Source organism: Dama dama, chromosome 20 (assembly GCF_033118175.1).
Source record: "Dama dama isolate Ldn47 chromosome 20, ASM3311817v1, whole genome shotgun sequence".
Taxonomy (NCBI): domain Eukaryota; kingdom Metazoa; phylum Chordata; class Mammalia; order Artiodactyla; family Cervidae; genus Dama; species Dama dama.
Window position 1 is genome coordinate 49324055 of NC_083700.1, and position 19075 is coordinate 49343129.

General features: G+C 37.3%; 1 protein-coding gene across 1 annotated transcript; it reads left to right on the top strand.

Annotated features, from left to right (window-relative positions):
• The first annotated feature begins 304 nt into the window (after positions 1-304).
• On the top strand, positions 305-17818 carry GCLM (glutamate-cysteine ligase modifier subunit). The gene is made up of 7 exons (XM_061121351.1): positions 305-784; positions 4685-4750; positions 6009-6093; positions 9148-9207; positions 10586-10788; positions 13020-13134; positions 17110-17818. Exons 1-7 carry the CDS (start codon positions 659-661, stop codon positions 17277-17279), a joined length of 825 nt encoding a protein of 274 aa, XP_060977334.1. The 5' UTR covers positions 305-658; the 3' UTR covers positions 17280-17818.
• Positions 17819-19075: the final 1257 nt, after the last annotated feature.

Consider the following 19075-nt stretch of genomic DNA (forward strand, 5'->3'; position numbering starts at 1 on the left):
GGCATTTCAATGCCTCGGTACTTTTCTCTTTTTAAAGCGGTATCTTAGGGCTATCACCAGCGTGGTAGCCCATTGGCTGGAGGTGAGAGGGCGAGCGCAGCCGCTGGAGGTGGAGTGGGCCGCCGCACCGCCCTCTGGCCGGCAGGGGGAGCCCTGCCGAGCGCCGGGCCCCGCGCCGGCCCCGCGCCGTGCCGCCCCGCCCCGCGTGCCCCGCGATCTCTGCGCCGCGCGCCCGCCTGCCGCCCGGCGCCACGCCCGCCGCAGGCCGAGGGCCAGTCACCCACGGGCCGGCGCCCCGCAGCCCGCTCGCCGCCCCGCCCCGCCCGGCGCTGCCGCGGGACGGGTAACGGTTACGAAGCACTTTCTCCGCCGCGATTTCTGCTTAGTCATTGTCTTCCAGGAAACGGCTCCTCAGTTGGGAGTCCACTCTCCCGCGGCGGCCGCTGTAGCAGAGAGCCGCAGACATCAGCGCGTCTTTCCTGGCCGCAGCTCCGCCGCCACCCGGTCGTCCTTGGGCCCGAGCGCAGGCCGGGGTCTCGCCGCGCGGGGCGAGTAGCCTCGCGCTTTGCTCTCCGGCCTCGGGCACCGCGTCCTACGGGCGGCCTCCTTCCCCGCCTGCGGCCCCGTCGCCGCCGGGCCCGCTCCGTCTGCTGCTGTCATGGGCACCGACAGCCGCGCGGCCGGAGCGCTCCTGGCGCGGGCCAGCACCCTGCACCTGCAGACGGGGAACCTGCTGAACTGGGGCCGCCTGCGGAAGAAGTGCCCGTCCACGCACAGCGAGGAGGTGAGGGCGGCGAGCGCGCCGGCGAGACCGGCTCCAGGGCCAGGCCGCGGGCCGGGCCGGGCGGCTCCGCGGGCGGCTGGTTGGGCTCCTGGCGCCGCGGGGGACGTGGGCGAGGCGCGCACCTGGGCTCCGCCTGCGAGAGGAAGCCGGGGCTGCTGTCTGCTCGATGTCGCGTCCGAACCTGCTGTTGGGGGGCACTGCGTCTTTACAAATTGGGCAGGTGCAACTTGATGAGGGGTGACGCCTCTTGTCAGTGCTCCCGGCTGATGACCAAACTCTCCAACCTATTGGATCGCTCTCTCGGGCGAGGGGGTCAGAGGGGGCCGATCCCGCGCTTCGTCCCCCTCCCTAGCTCACTCCCTTTCTCCCACGGTGTCCAGGTAAAGAAAAATCTGGGGGATTAGCTTGCCGAAGACTCAGATGAGGTAGTAGTAATAATCCACTTAGCTTTTAGGGTGTTGACTGTAGTTTCTGTCTGGCTGTGAGGCAAATGACTGAACACTCAAATTCGGCTTTGGAAAAAGGTATGTATTTCTCTTGCTGAAGATTAATTTGGCTAAAGACTGACCACTATTTTGAAGTGGCAGGGAATAATCTGGAGTTATATTCTCGTTGCATATTTGTTACGTCGCTGGTCTTTCCTGAAGGGAAGAGTCGATCATTAGGCACAGTTAATTGCTGAGGCGTGTTGGTGGTATAGGACGGGTTTTAGTGTTAAAAAATAACAATAAAACAAACTTTTAATTTAAGAGCTCTGTGACTTTGGGAAAGTTACCCTCGCGAGCCTATTTCCATGACTTAAAAGTTGATTATATCATCATCAGGTCACGGTGAGGAATAAAAGATCCTATATGAAACACCATGCAAGCGTTTATCTCCCTTGCCATCTGGTTCAGAGAGATAAAACAAATCTTGATTAAAAGAAAAAATTCCTAAGCTATGTCAATTATGATGTTATCAACTGTGTTCCTAATCAGTTTTAAATAAGATGTTGGTGTTACACTAGGTAGTAGCAGTAGCATCCCTCTGAGTATGAGTTGACCTGTGCCCAGGCCTCCTGTCGGCAGTGAGGACCCCGGGATGAGAACTCTTGGTTGCAACTTTAATAGGAATCAGAATCCATACCATATTCTGTGTCCAGGATGCAGCTCAGCTTGTCTCTCTTGTTGTTTTTTTTGTTTTGTTGTTTTTAAAAAACACCCTCACTTGCGCTATTTCTCCCAAAGATAGACACTTCTGTGTTTTTTACTAGACCTTTAAGTTCTCCAGGGTTGATGGTTCAATACAGCATTTTGCACATAGATAATGCTGGGTGACATTTTCTCTCTCTTATCTCACTCAACACATGCTAAAGTAGTAGTTTGCAGTTTGACTGCAAACCCAGTTTAAAAAAAGCATTTTGCCTTGACACTCCATTTCATGGTTTGTACGTGCGCGCGCGCGCGCGCGCGCGCGCACACACACACACACACACACACACACACACAATCTTATGAAAAGATTTTACTATATACTGTGTATTCTAATTTTTTCTATCTTATTTTAATTTTTAAAAACGTGATTTGTTAATGCAGTAATGAGTTACACCCCACAGTTTGAAAAACATTGTTCAAAAGACTGTCTTTTATTTTGGGTGACGTGAAAGAGGGACAAAATTAAGAAATTTGAAAACTTTTGAGGAAAGCTTGGTGCTAGCATTTATAGAGAAAACGTGACAGCTTGATTAGAATAGGAGAGGTGTGTTTTGTTTCTATGTAAAGAACTTTGCAGCAACCAGAGCTGTAAAGTGGGACACACTACTTGAAACAGTTCAACCTCATTGAATAAAGAAACTAAATAAATCACTCATTATTGAGAAAATTTACACATTAGGTAGAGATTATTGAATTTCCTAAAAGGTCTTTTCTAGTCTAATGTTTTGTTTTTTAATTATTCTGTAATCTCTGCCCAGATTTTTTTTCACTGTAATTTTCTGAAATAAAATCTTGTGTTTTAAATGGGCTATTATTGGACTGTTTTGAACAGTTATCTGTTGTTAAGGTATTTGATCATGTAGCATTTTTAAAAAACTCTTATACAACTCCAGATCTAATGATACACTAAATTATGATGATGCTCATCTTCCATGATACTATGTGTGGTAAGAATGAAGAAAGCAGAGAACAAAAAAGTACAAGGTTAATGTTCATTCAGTATAGATAACATATAAAAGACTAAAAATCACCCAGTTTGTGATAGTGAATTTCTTATGTTATTGTAACACTGGACTGTGCAAAATTTGTCCTGATGGAGGGAGAGAACACTCTGAAAATATACTTATCTTCATGAATTGAGAAATTCATCTGGAAAGCCTTCTGCCAGTTAATCATCCCACCAGAGGAGAATTTCTAAAATTTTTCCCATGTCTTGAGCCACAGCACTCCTGATCGAATTGTTGTTCCTGCTGCCTCAATTTTTATTAATTTTTCAGAGAATATTGACTTGTAATTCTGTCTAAAATGATTATCAACTAATCATTTTTTATTTAATGACTTAAATTTGATTATAAATATATACACCCTGTAAACTGAATTATGTGGGTTATTGTGACTAGCACATGAATTACTGTTGTATATTGTAAATCTTAAATAGGTGATTCTGAGCTCTTAATTGATAAACCAGTTGTCCCTTGTAATTATCCAAACTGAAAAATAAGCAATAAAGTTCTTGTGTCGGTTTTTATCCTAAGCACTCAGAGATCAGATAGTGAGTTCAGAAGTTTAATCTCCGTTGTTGGTATTAGGAAAGTGCTTTTGCAATTTAGGGATGTGCTTCTAGTTACTCATTTATTTTTTCATTGATTGCCCACAGAATGCAAAGTACTGTGCCCTTTGTATTTATAAGGCAGTGATTTCTGCTAGCGTGGGCCCAAACTGCTAGTGTTGGCCCATTTGTGGTCAGAAGTCAGTTCAGTGATTCATGGAGCAACATAGTTTTTTCTAACTCATAGAAGTCACCAGACTATCTGGTATATAGTAAGCATAAATATTACTTTGTGAATTTTTGTTGATATATATATATATATATACATCTGTACTCACTGTGTTAGTGTATGTCTTATTTTGGACCACTATTAAATAAGTTGGAAATACACTGTCATAAGAGATAAAAGATAACTAGACATTTGAATGAATTTACAGAATACTACAGTGTTAGTGTAAGAAAATTGTATAAGAAAACATTGATGACAGGTCTAAGGTCTACCTGCCTGTTAGGAAATGACTTATATGAACTGACTGTATGCAAGCTGACTTCTGCAAGATAGGACTATGGTGATTTCTAGACTTGAGAGTACATTTTGATTACTTGGATGCTTCTTAAAATGAAAGTTCTGCTGCCCTTAGAAAGTAATTCAGCAGATCTAGGATGGTGCTCAGGAATTTAAACATTTATTGAACACCACAGGTGATTCTCATGTAGTTGCACAGTGGTTAAGGTTCATTCTAGTCAGGCTGCCTGGGCTTGATTACAGTTCCATTTATAAATTTCCTTATTCTTGAAATTTTGTTCCTTTATGAATGCTTTTACATCTCAAAAGTTTACTTAAATTTTCATTGGTACAAAAATACTTTTTAAATGATTAGATTACTGCTTTAGGTCAAGAACATTTGAGAATTAAGAGTAGGATAAAAACAGATCTAAGTTGATCTTTGTTAAAGAAACAAAACCTTGTAGAATTAAAATTTTGTTTTGTATCATATTTCCTATGGATATCTTCTTTTTCCTATTTATCAGACTAATACAGTCCTTTAAAAAAAAAAAAAACTTTAGGTGAAGGTTTATTTCAACCTTTTTTCATTGTAGAAGTACATAAAAAGTGTAGTGTATGGTTAACAGTTACAAAATGCATTTCTTTTGCAGCTTCGAGATTGTATTCAAAAGACCTTAAATGAATGGAGTTCCCAAATCAGCCCAGATTTGGTCAGGGTGAGTGAACTGTGAATGAAGAAATCATGTAATAAGCAGGAAATTAATTTTCTCAGGTTTGATCGGGAAGTCAGATAGGCAACTAGCATGAAAATCACTGTGGTCCATTTGCTGAAATGGCAGTCTGACCCAGTAGGCTTAAGCATGAAAGAGAAAATCCAACTCTGTAGTCAACTCTTCAGTAAGACAAGCTTCTAAGGTTCCACAGTCTTCTCAGAGTGTATTTAGTTCCAGTTTATATTTGGTCTAGTAGAGGAATGACTATCAAACAGTTCTGGTTTCTAGATGGCTTTGGTAGACTATAAGCAAAACATAGTTACTAAAAATAATTTTGTAAGTGTCACTTATGAAACAGTAAGGAAGTGTTTCATTGAATGTCAGTATATGGCTATTATAAAAAATGTTAATATACAAAACACAGTCTATAAACCACTCTTTGGAATCCAGCTTAGCCAAAGGCTGGCTTGTCACAAATTACAGAGACTACTTAAAAAGTATGGAAGAAGACATGCACTATCAATAATTGTTTCCCTAAGCATACTGCAAGTTTGTAACTAAAGGTGCTAGGCAGACATTCATTAATGTCTTCTATCAGTCTCATTTCTCTGAAGTGACCATTCACTCTGTGCTTGAGTTGGAAATACTTAACATGTGGTCAGGCATTCTATGTTCAAGAATTATGGGAAAATCCTGTTTACTTTGTTTTAATTTTATAAATGTTAGTATGTTACTGATTTTTATGTACCAATATTTTATCATTTCACTCATTAACTACTTGTTTTTATGCATTGGAATTGCCTTTACTTTGTTTCCATTGCATTCAGAAAAAAATACATTTTGGGTTAAAATGTTTGGGATTGATACATGGGAAGTTTTTAACATGTCAATATCCAGAAGGAAAATACTACTTTTCATTGATTTCTGAGTAGAAGTATTGACTGTGTTAATGGTTCTCACTCCTCACATACAGCCCAGTTTGCTTGCTGGTTTGTTCATTTGTTTTTGGTCATACATCCTTCCCCTACCCCCGCCCTGAGTATCTCATCACAATAAGACACTTTTTTCCGGAAAATGGACACACACACAGCCCTTTACCTCTATTTCAGGGCTTTATAAACTTTCTGAAGCCCATCAGGTAAAGAACTTTATTGTCTTATGGATTCTCTGGTTCTAAAGAGTGTTATGGACAATAGAAAATATATAGCTAAGTAAAAACATTAATTTTATTTTTATTGTAAATATCATGTGTTTATTATAGGAGTTTCCAGATGTCTTGGAATGTACTGTATCTCATGCGGTAGAAAAGATAAATCCTGATGAAAGAGAAGAAATGAAAGTTTCTGGTAAAGTCCAGCCTTTACAGTTCATTTTGTTTTACAGTAGATAATGGGTTTTGTTAGGCATGGGGATAAGCCTTTCTTTGATTCTGGTAATAAGTAACTCGATCACTCAGTGTCGGAAATAGAGAGATTCCTTATAACATAATTTTATAGCCAGCTTTAAAGGAGTTATAGGTCACTGTTGGCTACTTCAGTGAAGGCAGAATAGAACTTCACCTCTTCATTTTGTTCTCACTAATTTATGTGAGACATTATTAATCAGAGCAGTAAAAGGTGTAGGAAAGAATGAAGGGAAGGCTTAAGAGCAGTGTCCACCCGAAGCCAGCATAAGTCCTCCCTTCCTGGTGTGACACTACTAAGCAATGACTGAGGTCACCTGGGAGCAGAGAAACAAGTCTGGGCAACAAGCCGCATGGAAGGAAAATAAAATACATCCTGTACCCATTCAACAAAGGTGGAGGGACTGCTACTACTTTCCAGAGATAGTGTTAAGTTCAAGGAATGACAGCTGTTCTTGTCCTCGGCTTACAGTCAGCATGACATAGTCACTAAATACTTGAGCTTAACTAGACTGAAATCCCTGGATGTGCAGATTACTGACTGACATCATCTAGGGCTAACAAATGATGTAACGTCTCTGAGCTCAGTTTCCTTATCTATAAAACGGGAATACACCTGTTTTGCAAGCTTCCTTCTAAGTTAGATGAAATAACAAAAAAAGCACTTAGCATGATTCTTGGCACAAAGTAAGTGCCAGGTAACTGTTATTTATTACTATATGCGGCTGTGTTGTAGTTGTTGTCATTTTATTACTCTTATTAGAATGAACACGTAAGATGAATTAGAGCATTGACTCTAATAATTATAACTACCATTTGTTGAATCTCACTTTGTACCAGAGATTGTACTTGCCACATTATGGTTATATTTATTTTATAGAATTTTCAAAACAATTCTGCAAGGTAGGTTTATTATCCCCATTACACAAGTGACATTAAATATCTTGAAAGCTGTCATGTAGCAAGTAAATGGTTGAACCAGGAGTCCATCAAGGTATGCCTGACTTCAGAACTCATTTCTTTTTGTTAATTTCACATTGCTATTTGTGTTGAAAAGGACATCAGAGCAGCATTTCTCTGTGGTATATTGCAGTTCATCATGGTGTAGATCCAACTTGGAATAAGTTGTCCTTTATTCCTGGAAGGCTTGAGATTTTTGATAAGCATCAAGAGCTTCTCTCTCTTCACCTACCTAAAAATGCCTCCTCTTTTGGAAAGAGACCATCTCAAATGACACCCAATTCATAGCCAGTGGGGTAATGATGGGGAGGGTTTTCACAGAATATAATTACAGAGCTGAGTTGGAGCAAAGTGGTGAAGATTGACTCAGCTAGTAGGAAGTTGTGATGGCTTTTAGATAGAGAAGTAACTACATGAGGAAAGCAGTATTTTAGGACAATTAATCCAGCATTAGAAAGGAAATGACAGCTAGAAATGTTGTACAAAGAAAATTTATTGTATATGTTGAATGCCAGGCACTTTACATACGGGCATTTCATTAACCTTGTTTTCTCTCTATTACCCTTTATGATTTTCTCTCTTCTTGCTTTCCTATTACTCTACCTATTTGTTGAGTAAATTTAGATTTTTGAACAGTGAGTTTATTACATAAAGTAAATATATACAATATATATATATAATGTTGAGTCAAATCAAGCCAAAGCTTCAATTTCATAAGTATGAAAAACTACTCAACTTTCCTAATAAGCAAAGAAATGCCAATTAATGTGGTTCTGGGCAGGTATATTTTGTACCTATCAAATTAGCAAAAATATATATCTTTTTTTAAATAGCATCCTATATTGTTAGGGAAGCAACTTCTAACTTTTAATGGTCTGGTAACCTGGGACAGTTTTTTTAAAAGTAAGAGATAAATAAAGCAAGACTGATGAAAGAATCATATCCTTTGACTCATAATTACATTTATGATCTTCAGAAATGCTTGAGGCATAAAGTTGAACAGAGTCACCATGGATGTTGTTCATTAAGAATACAGAGTGCAGGGAACTCCCTGGAAGTCTAGTAGTTGCCACTCAGCTTTCACTGCCAAGGACCTAAGTGTGACCCTTGGTCAGGGAACTAAAATCCCACAAGCTTCAGAGCCAAAAAAAAGCAAAAGAAAAATACAGAGTACATAAAAATCAAACAGTAATTGCTTTTGGAGATGAGACTACTGGCAGTTTACCTAAATACTGCATAGAAATATAAAAAAGTGTTTGCTACATAAGAGTAATAAACCAAATACATAGAAGTAAAAAATATATACTGTGTTTCATGTGACCAAGAACTTGAAAGTAACAGTTTTTGTCTAAAATTGAAAATGATTGTATTAAGAAAATAGAATTGTGGGATATTTGTTTGCTTGGGTTTTCTGGTTTTGTTTTTTCAATTTTCTTCTCATTACAAGCAATTTAATTTAATCTTTATATAGACTTTATTGGAGAAAGTATATCATGTGGGGGTGGTTTAGTCACTAAGTCATGTCTGACTCTTGCAACCTCATGGACTATAGTCTACCAGGCTCCTCTGTCCATGGGATTTCCCAGGCAAAACTACTGGAGTGGGTTACCATCTCCTTCTCCAGGGGATCTTCCCAACCCAGGGATGGAACGCAGGTCTCCTGCATTGCAGGCAGATTCTTTACTATTTAAGCTACCAGGAAATCCCAAGTATATAATATGCTCCATTAATGTTTAATTCATAGAAACATATATTTTGAATGCTCCTATATTTATCTGCCCTGCTTTCCAATAAAGGGGAATTAATATTTGCCTTTTTGTTTTGACAATCAGATACTTGTTGGCAACTAGCATATCTTCTTAAAATTACCATGGAAATATACTTTTAGGTCTTAAAAATCAAAACTATAAAACAATGCAGCTAGGGAAGGAAAAAATCCATTCAGGATTATCTGTTCTTAGTATTTTGGCAGTGTTACTACTGTGTAGTAGAATGTTACTCAAATATAAAAATCCGTTTTGTTGTTTTTGTCACTCAGCAAAACTGTTCATTGTAGGATCAAACTCTTCATCATCAACTAGAAATGCAGTTGACATGGGTAAGCAAAATTTTAACTTTTATTTTCATGGTGAACTTTAAAATTACTGTATTAATTATATCTTGTGTTCAGGTCTAGTTTAAAAAAATAAAGGAGCTCATTGCAATTTTACCTTTTCAAGTTCTAGCCTAATTTCTTAAGGCTTCTGTGGAAATCACATCAACCAATGTAAGGTCATATTTTGATATATATAAGAAGAATGTAAAAGATGTAACATAATTACATGTTAACTATATGTTTGGAGATAGAAATTCTCCTTAATCATATTCTTAACTTTTTTAGTACTACAGGTGAAATATCAAAAGAATAACAACAAAAACAAGCATTTTAATCTGTTTTCATCTCATGGTGAGGTTACTATATAGCATTATAATTAATTAGTATTTTTTTCTTTTCAAACATTCTTCTACTATTTACATACATGCAACAGTTAAATAACTAACTGTTTAATATAACTATGGAAGGAACAAAAATTGTTAAAACTAAAGTCATTTTTATAAAAACTAAGAAGTTATCTACATCTGTTGTTGTTTAGTTGCTAAGTCGTATCTGACTCTTTTGCAATCCCTTAAACTGTATAGCCCGACAGGTGCCTCTGTCCATGGAGTTTCCCAGGCAAGAATACTGGAGTGAGTTGTCATTTCCTTCTCCAGGGGATCTACCTGACCCAGGGATCGAACCTGCATCTCCTGCTTGGGAGACAGTTTCTTTATCACTGAGCCACCTAGGTTAATGTGTAAGTTAAGACCATAAATTCAGTTTTTCATAGTCTCAAGCTTAGTCTTTGCTATGATTACCAGTTGTAGGGTTTCCCAGGTGGCACTAGTGGTAAAGAGCCCACCGCCAATGCAGGAGATGTAAGAGACTTGGGTTTGATCCCTGGGTTGGAAAGTCATGTGGAGGAGGGCATGGCAACCCACTCTTGTATTCTTGCCTGGAGAAGCCCATGAACAGAGGAACCTGGCGGTCCATAGAATCCCAGAGGTCAGACACAACTGAAGCAATTTAGCATGCACGCACGGCACACCCAACAATGACAGACTATGAGGTCAGAAGCTGCCAGAACGTCCTGGGGCCTAGGAAACAAGGAGCCTATAGTAGTTGTGAGTTTCCCCAGGAATGAGGCAGGTCAAGGAAACCCACATGTCTGCCACACAGACCAAGTAGATGAATGGACACTCACTGTTTTAAAGAAGATGGAAATGTTCTACATGACAGGTAAATTATGAAACCTAATGAAATAATCTGTTACATAGAATACTAGTGAGCTCTATGGCCAGAATTCAGTGGGGGAGCAAAGGACTTTAGAAACAACTTGCCTTTGTTGTGTACAAACATTTGTCTTTGTGTTTTCCCTTTGTGTCTTCCGTCACATCAGCCTGTTCAGTCCTTGGCGTTGCACAGCTGGATTCTGTGATCATCGCTTCACCTCCTATTGAGGATGGAGTTAATCTTTCCTTGGAGCATTTGCAGCCTTACTGGGAAGAATTACAAAACTTAGTTCAGAGCAAAAAGATTGTTGCTATTGGTACCTCTGATCTGGACAAAAACCAGTTGGAGCAGCTGTATCAGTGGGCACAGGTAAAGGACATCTGCATCCTGAGCACTCCAGGAGCACCCTATCTTCTGCAGGCTTCGCTGCACCCCATTAAACATCATGCACATAGCAGACGCCACTGTGGGGAGCCTGTTCCAAATATGGGGATTTTGAGGCAGACTTTGACAAAAAACTGTAGAAAATGTGTGTTGAAACATTCATAGCCAAATGAATTAAGGCTCTTTCCTTCAGTTTTAACTATGTGGTAAAAATATCATGTTTTCCTTTAGGTATTATTAGACCATGGTTCTAATTTCCTAAGTAAGAGAATATCATATATAACATATATTTTGCTCTGTTATTTAAAGACATGTAAGACCTTCATTTCACATAACTTGATATGGAGTAGGAGTCATAAATTAATCCCTGCCACTCTCTGGCCTAATAACCTACAAAATTATTAGGGAAGTTGCTTACAAGTAGTTTACCTTTACTGTCTCTATTTTTCTTTATTCCTTTTACTTCATCCCCAGCCTTTTAATTTTCTTCTGGGCAGGAAAACCCTAGAGAAAAGTTGCCTCCTTGTCCCTTTGACTTGGTGATAGCCAGAATGTGGCTAAGATTCTGCTGAATCGCTAAGATGACTTGGGTGATCTGAATCTGTAAATTAACCAGAGCATCTATTAGAAATTATCTAATTCTTCTCTTTTTCAACTGTATCTGATTAATAACCATATCATATACTTCAGCACTAAATATACTAATCATTTGTATTTGATCCTCTGTCTCTAAGATATCTCCTTTCTAGTTGGAACCATCACACTTAGAATCATGTTTGTTTTCAAGGCAGATGTATTAGATGGCAGGTTCTAGTATGAGACTTTTTAATAGTGTAGTAATATATTGGCTTATTCCCTTCTCCTTAGAGCTATTTTTCCCTTTCCTGTTACCAGTACCATTAGTCAGAAAAGCATATATTAATAAATATATTCAAATCAAAACTATAATGAGGTATCACCTCAAACCAATCAGAATGGCTATCATCAAAAAAACCTACAAACAATAAATGCCAGAGAGGATGTGAGAAAAGGGAACTCTCTTGCACTGTTGGTAAGAATGTAAATTGATACAGCCACGATGGACAACAGTATGGAGATTCCTTAAAAACTAGGAATAAAACTACTGTATGACACAGCAATCCCACTACTGGGCATATACCCTGAGAAAACCACAATTCAAAAAGGCACATGGACCCGCAATGTTCATTGCAGAAGTATTTACAATAGATAGGACATGGAAGCAATCTAGATGTCTATTGACAAATGAATGGTTAAAGAAGTTGTGGTATGTATATACAATGGGATATTACTCAGCCATAAAAAGAAATGAATTTGAGTTAGTTATAGTTAGGTGGATGAACCTAGAACTGTTATACAGAGTGAAGTAAGTCAGAAAAACAATATAATATACTAGTGCATATATATACATATGCACATATACATTTGTATATATATATGCAATCTAGAAAAATGGTACTGATGAATGTATTTGCAAGGAAGGGATGGAGATACAAATGTAGAGAATGGATTTGTGGACGCAGCCGGGGAAGGAGAGGGTGGGATGAATTGAGAAAGTGACATTGACATATGTACACTGCTCCTGCTGCTATTTAGTCCCTAAGTCATGTCCAACTCCTCATGACCCCATGGGCTGTAGCCCACCGAGCTCCGCTGTCCGTGGAATTTCCCCCGCAAGAATACTGGGGTGGGTTGCCATTTCCTTCTACTGGGGATCTTCCCGACCTAGGGATCGAATCTGCATCGCCTGCTTGGCAGGTGGATTCTTTACCACTTAGCCACCTGGGAAGCATATATACACTGCCATGTGTAAAATAGATAACTAGTGGGAAGCTACTTTATGACACAAGAAGACCAACCTGGCGCTCTGTGACAACCTAGAGGGGTGGGATGGAGAGGTGGGGTGGGAGGGACGCTCAAGCGGGAAGGGATACTTACATAGTCATGACTGATCTGCATTGTTTTATGTAAGGCAGAAACCAACACAACATTGTAGAGCAATTATCCTCCAATTAGAAAACAAATTTTAAAAAATCTGGCACAAGTAAAAGTAAAAAATAAATTCATGTAAAAGTAAACTTGAAGCATGGTAGGATGTGATATTTCATATGTTCTAAAATTGAGTCCTTTTATTGCTTTCTACTTTTTGAAGTACTTAATTTAAAGGAGATGTCACGATTTTTCTTTTTCACTTCTAGGTAAAACCAAATAGTAACCAAGTTAATCTTGCCTCCTGCTGTGTGATGCCACCTGATTTGACTGCATTTGCTAAACAGTTTGACATACAGCTATTGACTCATAATGATCCAAAAGGTGAGACTGAGATTTTCATTTGTAGAGATTGATCAGGTGCTTTTATTTTATAAGAAACTACTTGCTAAAATTTAATTTTTAATTGTACAGTGATAAAGGTACAATGCTGTCACCTAGAACTATTCTTAATAGTTAAAAACACATACACCTTTATTTTAGTTTCAAAATGCTTTAATTTTGTCTTTGTACCAATGGGAAAAGAAATGAAGGGATCATTTCCTGAACATCCAGTCTGCTCAGATTTATAAATAGTAAGCTACACAGAGAAGATCTTGTAAGATGCTCTAAGTAGTGTCACATATAAGGTTGTCTAGTACAGCAGAGATTGCACCAAAAGGCCACTTAATTAAAGAGGATAAATATCTGGAAAAAGCAGCAGATAAAATTTAATTTGAAACTTAAGCATCTTAGGATGGGTATTTGATTAGGTATTTTATTAATCATTACTATCAATACATATATGTTTGATGTTAATCAGAAATGTTATTTGATTAATGAGAATGGCTTGCCTGCCTTTTGTAAGATAAGTTTTTATCGACATTTTAAAAGATAAGTTGGAAAGCTGGGAAGGTAGTGTTTTACACTTTAGTTTCTAGCAGTCTGCTCCATTTTCATTGTTTCAGTTTCATAGTGAGCAGAGGTGGGTTTTCCTTGGTAAATATACAGGCTCTATGAAATAGTTCTTTTTGGTATAGTCAAGTGAGAGCTATCTTGTGAAAGTTTCAGATTTCCATGACACTTCTATAGAAGTTCTAGTTTAATAAAAATTGGAGGAAATTTTATTTTATAGATGATTCCTAAAGAAAAAAATTTCAGTTTTTACTTTCATTTCTAAAAAGATGGCATTTGTATAGGAGGTGTGATTCCATTTATTTTTAGGATGCTTATGGATAACTTCTTAAACCTTATTATAAACAGTCTCCCCCATTCTCATTTTTTTTTTTTACTGTTTTATAGGAAGTGGAGGTGGAGTTTTAATAGTTATTCTTTCTCAAATGCTAGGCATCTTGCTAAATGCCTCAGAGATTGTAACTCTCACAGCTGAAACTGGACATTTTATGGATGAGGAAATAGAGCCTTAGAGTTTAAGAAACTCCTCAAGGTCACCCAGCTGGCCTGGCGTGAAGTCTGAACTTAGACCTAGGTCCTGAGTGAATTTGGAGCCTTTTCCCCACTCTCTCTCTGATTTGAAACATTAGTATTGTAGTATTTCAGGTCCGAAACTTTACTTTCTTATCAGCCTCCATTTAAATCATACCAGAATAGGACATAGTTACTTTTACCTCCCCTCTCCAGCAGAGCTTTCACACATAAGTAATTAGATTCATTTTTTTTTTTTTAAAGTCATTTTGGTGAAAATCCAACAAAGAATTACTGTGCTGATTTGTTCTGAAATATAAGCTATTAAAATTTTAAATTCCTGTATGTCGGCATATATTATATAATTTTTCTATTTACTTTGTGGAGGCTCTTCCAACTGTAATTATTACCAACAACAGTTGTTACAAATAGCTGATCGGTGAGCCTGTACCCCATTTGAGCTTCACTTGAAAAACACGCAATTCTTTTTCCAGTGGGAAAGGAAATAGGAAAAGTCTAAGGTGTCTAGTGTTTTATTTCCATTTATCTAAATGTGGGCATGTGGATTATGTGCTAATACATCATTGTCATGGAAAAATATATTACATATGTATAGGAGAAGAGAAATTTAATCCTTTTGGGAAGAGTATGTTTTTGTTTTACTGGTGTAATTTGACATTTGGATGTCTTTTTAATTTAATTCTAAAGCCTTTAGGTAGAATTTATAGTCTGATCCTGCATATACTGTAAATGGATCTTCAGACACTTTGATCTGTAATGAAGCAGTTCCCTTAAAAGTTTTGCCATGTCTACTGATTCTAAAGATTTAACATTAGTTGAATTAAAAGAATGTAGTTAGTGAATAACATAGTCTTCTGATTTTGTGTAAGATTTATTTTTTAAGCAAGCAAGTTGTAAAACATTTAACTCTATTTGTCATCTAAAATAGAATCTTGTTTATAAGTCAACTAAAGGCCTTCCTCTCTTCTATAATTACCTTATAATTACCCTTTCCTCAGAAAGGTTTATTTTCCATTATTATTTGTCCTAGAAGTTGTGGTAACAGTTTAACTACAGTCAGAGTACAATTGTGAAGTATGTGATTCTGACTTAAGAGCTTTCCTTCTTTTATTGGCCTTACTCCTCTCCTTACTCCCATTAAGTCTAATCTATAGTATGCCTCATTCCCTTAGGGTTCCTCAATTAGACAATCTGAAAAACAGATCCACAAACAGAGATACTTGGAAAATTAGCATTTTATTTATGAAAACTACCGTTTACTAGCTGTGTGACCTTGGGCAAGTTATCTAATGTCTCTGCATCGATTTCCCCCTGCAAAGGAAAATAATATCCATCTCTTGGGGTTAACATATGGATTAAAAGAGTTAATACATGTGAAGTACTTAGAAAAGTGCCTGGCACATGACAGTAGCTAATATTTACTGAAATATTTATTGGTGTTATTCAACTATCACAGTAGTTCATTTTGGGACAGGCAGGTTCTTTACATTCCCAAATCATATTGCATAGATGGTCATCTAAGCCCTATCTGTAGGATTGGTTCTGACCCTAGTGGAATCTTTCCATATTGATTGATTTCTTCAGTAGACTATGTGCCAGGCATTCTAAGTACTAGAAATACAAGACCAAGTCAGGAAAATCTCAGCTGTCATGGAATTTGTATTCTTATGGGAGGAGACACAAATAAGGTAAATGTTGAATGTGATAAATGGTGGTGTGTGCCATGGAGAAAAGTTGGCTGAGGAAGAAAAGAGTGCCCAGGTTAGGGGGTGTTGTTTTATATAGGATGGGTGGGGAGGCCTCTGTTGTAGGGTACATTAATCAGAGACCTCCAAGAAGTGGGAGAGCCATGTGGGTGTCTTGAAGAAGAGTGCTCAGGGAAGAGGAAGCAGCTAAGTCAAAGGCCCCGAGGTAGAAACATGTTTGAGGATTTCAGGCTACAGCTGTGAGGCCAGTGTGACTAGAGAGGAGGAAGTGAGGAAGGGAGTTGTAAATCGGAGCAATGGTGGAAGTCTTAGATATAAATGTGGAATTAGAAAATAATGATTTCATCAAAGAGATGCAAATTAAAAGATAACCATTGGGAAAGATTTTGTAAATGACTGCTGGTGCTGGTGAGGATATGGTAAGATTGGCACTCCAGTATCAAGTGTGAAGCACAGTCTTTCTGAAAAGCAAATTGGCAATACACCATGTATCAAACCTTCCAAAGGTACTTGTACTTTGACCTTATTATTCCATAGCCAGGCATGCATTTTAAGGATGTTCATCAAGCTTTATTTTTATTAGGAAAATATGAGGAAAAACCTAATTTTTTTTGCCAACAATAAGAAAATGTATAAATTATATCTATAAAATATAATATTGGGAGAACTATGAAAAATGCTTTCACAGAATAATTATATGGGAAAATATTCATAATATATGTGAAAAATAAATTAGGCTATAACTACAGTACGATTTCTGGTTTTTAAGATATGGGTACATACATACATATAAAGTAAATATATACAGAAAAAATAGTTGGATGGAAATACATGGTAGTGGAAATGGTCCATATTTTTTCCTTTTGTCCTTTCCTTTATTGTCCCTGACTATACATTGGGATCACCTGGAGATCGTCAAAAAAACACAAGTATTCAGGCTCCTCTCACCAGAAATTATGAGTTAAACTGGCTGGGTTACAGGTATAGATACTTTCTAAAGAACTACCTGGGTTTTTCTGATATTCTGATTCATATTTGTAGCACACATTAAGGATAAATATTCAGTTTTGAGGTGTTTCTTTTGTTGTATTTAAATGCTTACCTACATAGTAAAGTGCTTTGATTTCAAGTTTAACAATCTGGGTTTTTATTTGTTGTTTGTTTTAAGAACTGCTTTCTGAAGCAAGTTTCCAAGAAGCACTTCAGGAGAGCATCCCTGACATTCGAGCACATGAGTGGGTGCCTCTGTGGCTACTGCGGTACTCGGTCATTGTTAAAAGTAGAGGAATTATCAAATCAAAAGGCTACATCTTACAAGCTAAAAGAAAGGGTTCCTAACTGCAGCTTAGGGTCATAACCTACTGACCTGTATTTTCCTTGAATATAAGATAAAATTGAGATGTGTAAAAATCTAATTACTGCCTGTAAGTGTGTCATGGAGGCAGATATTCTTTAGTTATATTTGACAATATATTATCTGTCAAGTTTGAATACTTCTCTTGCTTCCATATCAGTTCACTCACATGAACCACTGTATTGTTTTCATTAAACTATTGTTTTCTAATTGAAATCGTCTATAAAGAATATACTTGCAATATATTTTTCCTTTATTTTTATGACAATAGCAATCAAGAAAATTTGTCATTAGATATATTTTGGCCTAGGCATCAGGGTAATGTATATACATATTTTTTACTTCTAAAAAATTCATTAATTGCTTCTTACTCTATAGTATAACTAAGCAATTTAATTACAATTGTTACAACTGAAATACTGGAAGATATTTTTCCTGTCACTGATAAGATGATTGTATCTCAGACTAACTGGAGTAGCTGGGATCTACTAATAGTGTAAATAAAAGTCCTTTCTTCACTACATGAATGGAAACTTAAATTTTTTTTATGTGTCCTTGCTTGTAGTTTACCTGCAATGATTTAACCTTGTATTCTGTGCCATAATTGCTTTTGCTTTTATTACAGGACAAACCAAAGTAAATATGTAAAGGAGACTAGGAGCTTTGATCTTATTGTTTGGGGGCTTTATAAAAGCAGCTATTGTCACATCCAGATTCTTTTTAATTCTCATTCTGTCCTTAGTATCTTTCTACTCATTCAAGAATATTCAGTAAGTATTGAGCGATTACCGTGTGCTGGGCACTGTGGGCTCTGGAAGGAGGGAGCACAGGGATGAAGAATCAATTAAGTAAAATACGCAATACTCATTCCCTTCTAGTAACCAACTACAAGGGACTAAGAGCCGGAAAAGAGGTGAAAAAAATCTTTAGTTCAGGGTCAGTGTTGTCTATTTAGATAACTTTGTTTGAGATATGGTCTTAACTATTTAAAAACAGGACAGTATAACCAAAACTTTAAAGCTAAAAGAGACTGTGTATCATTCAATATGATTCCTCATTAGATTAAGAACCAGAAAATAGCCAATAAGTAAGTTGTGACCTTTGGTATATACTATTGGTCTCTGTAACTCTATAAATTTATATCTGTGACCCAAATAGTTTGAAAATTTTTTTAAAAATCTCTTGTATCTCAATTAATACTTTTAAACCATGTATTTTAACATATGGTTTGTAAAACTAAGCTAATGATAATATACATGTTTATACATACACACACATATACATATACACACATGTATGTAACTCATATAAAACTAATTTGCCCAAGTTTTTTCAGCTTAGGGAAAAGAACTATGATTCCATATTCAAAATAAACACATTAAAAATCAATATTATATAAACAAACAAGACTCTTCTATCATAAGTAAGGTTTTGTGGTTTACTAGTTGGATAATTTGATTAGAACTGTAATGTGAAATCAGCTGGTTTACCTGCTAAAACTTGTTTAGACTTTCAGCTTCCTAAAGCCTTCTGTAGCCTTTATATTAATTGTATGTAATGTTATTAAGTATACATAGTTAACTTTTTAATTTGGAAAAGTACATTTTTTCGTGTAACATAAGTCTTAAACAAATGCTCATTTTAATTTAAGCCTATAGAGTGAATTGGCCAAGATATTTAAGAGGGTACGTAAATATCACATTTATTATTTTTTAAAACCCTAGGCTTACAAAAGCAGATTTTTAAAAGGTTATTTTGAAAATAGGAAAAAAACATATAT

What these genes read in the sequence shown, in the direction of transcription:
- GCLM (XM_061121351.1), top strand. Translation starts at nt 659, where the DNA reads ATGGGCACCGACAGCCGCGCGGCCGGAGCGCTCCTGGCGCGGGCCAGC. An exon ending in AGAAGAAATGAAAGTTTCTG is followed by an intron (nt 6,094 to 9,147) that starts GTAAAGTCCAGC and finishes TTTGTCACTCAG; the next exon opens with CAAAACTGTTCATTGTAGGA. An exon ending in TAGAAATGCAGTTGACATGG is followed by an intron (nt 9,208 to 10,585) that starts GTAAGCAAAATT and finishes CCGTCACATCAG; the next exon opens with CCTGTTCAGTCCTTGGCGTT.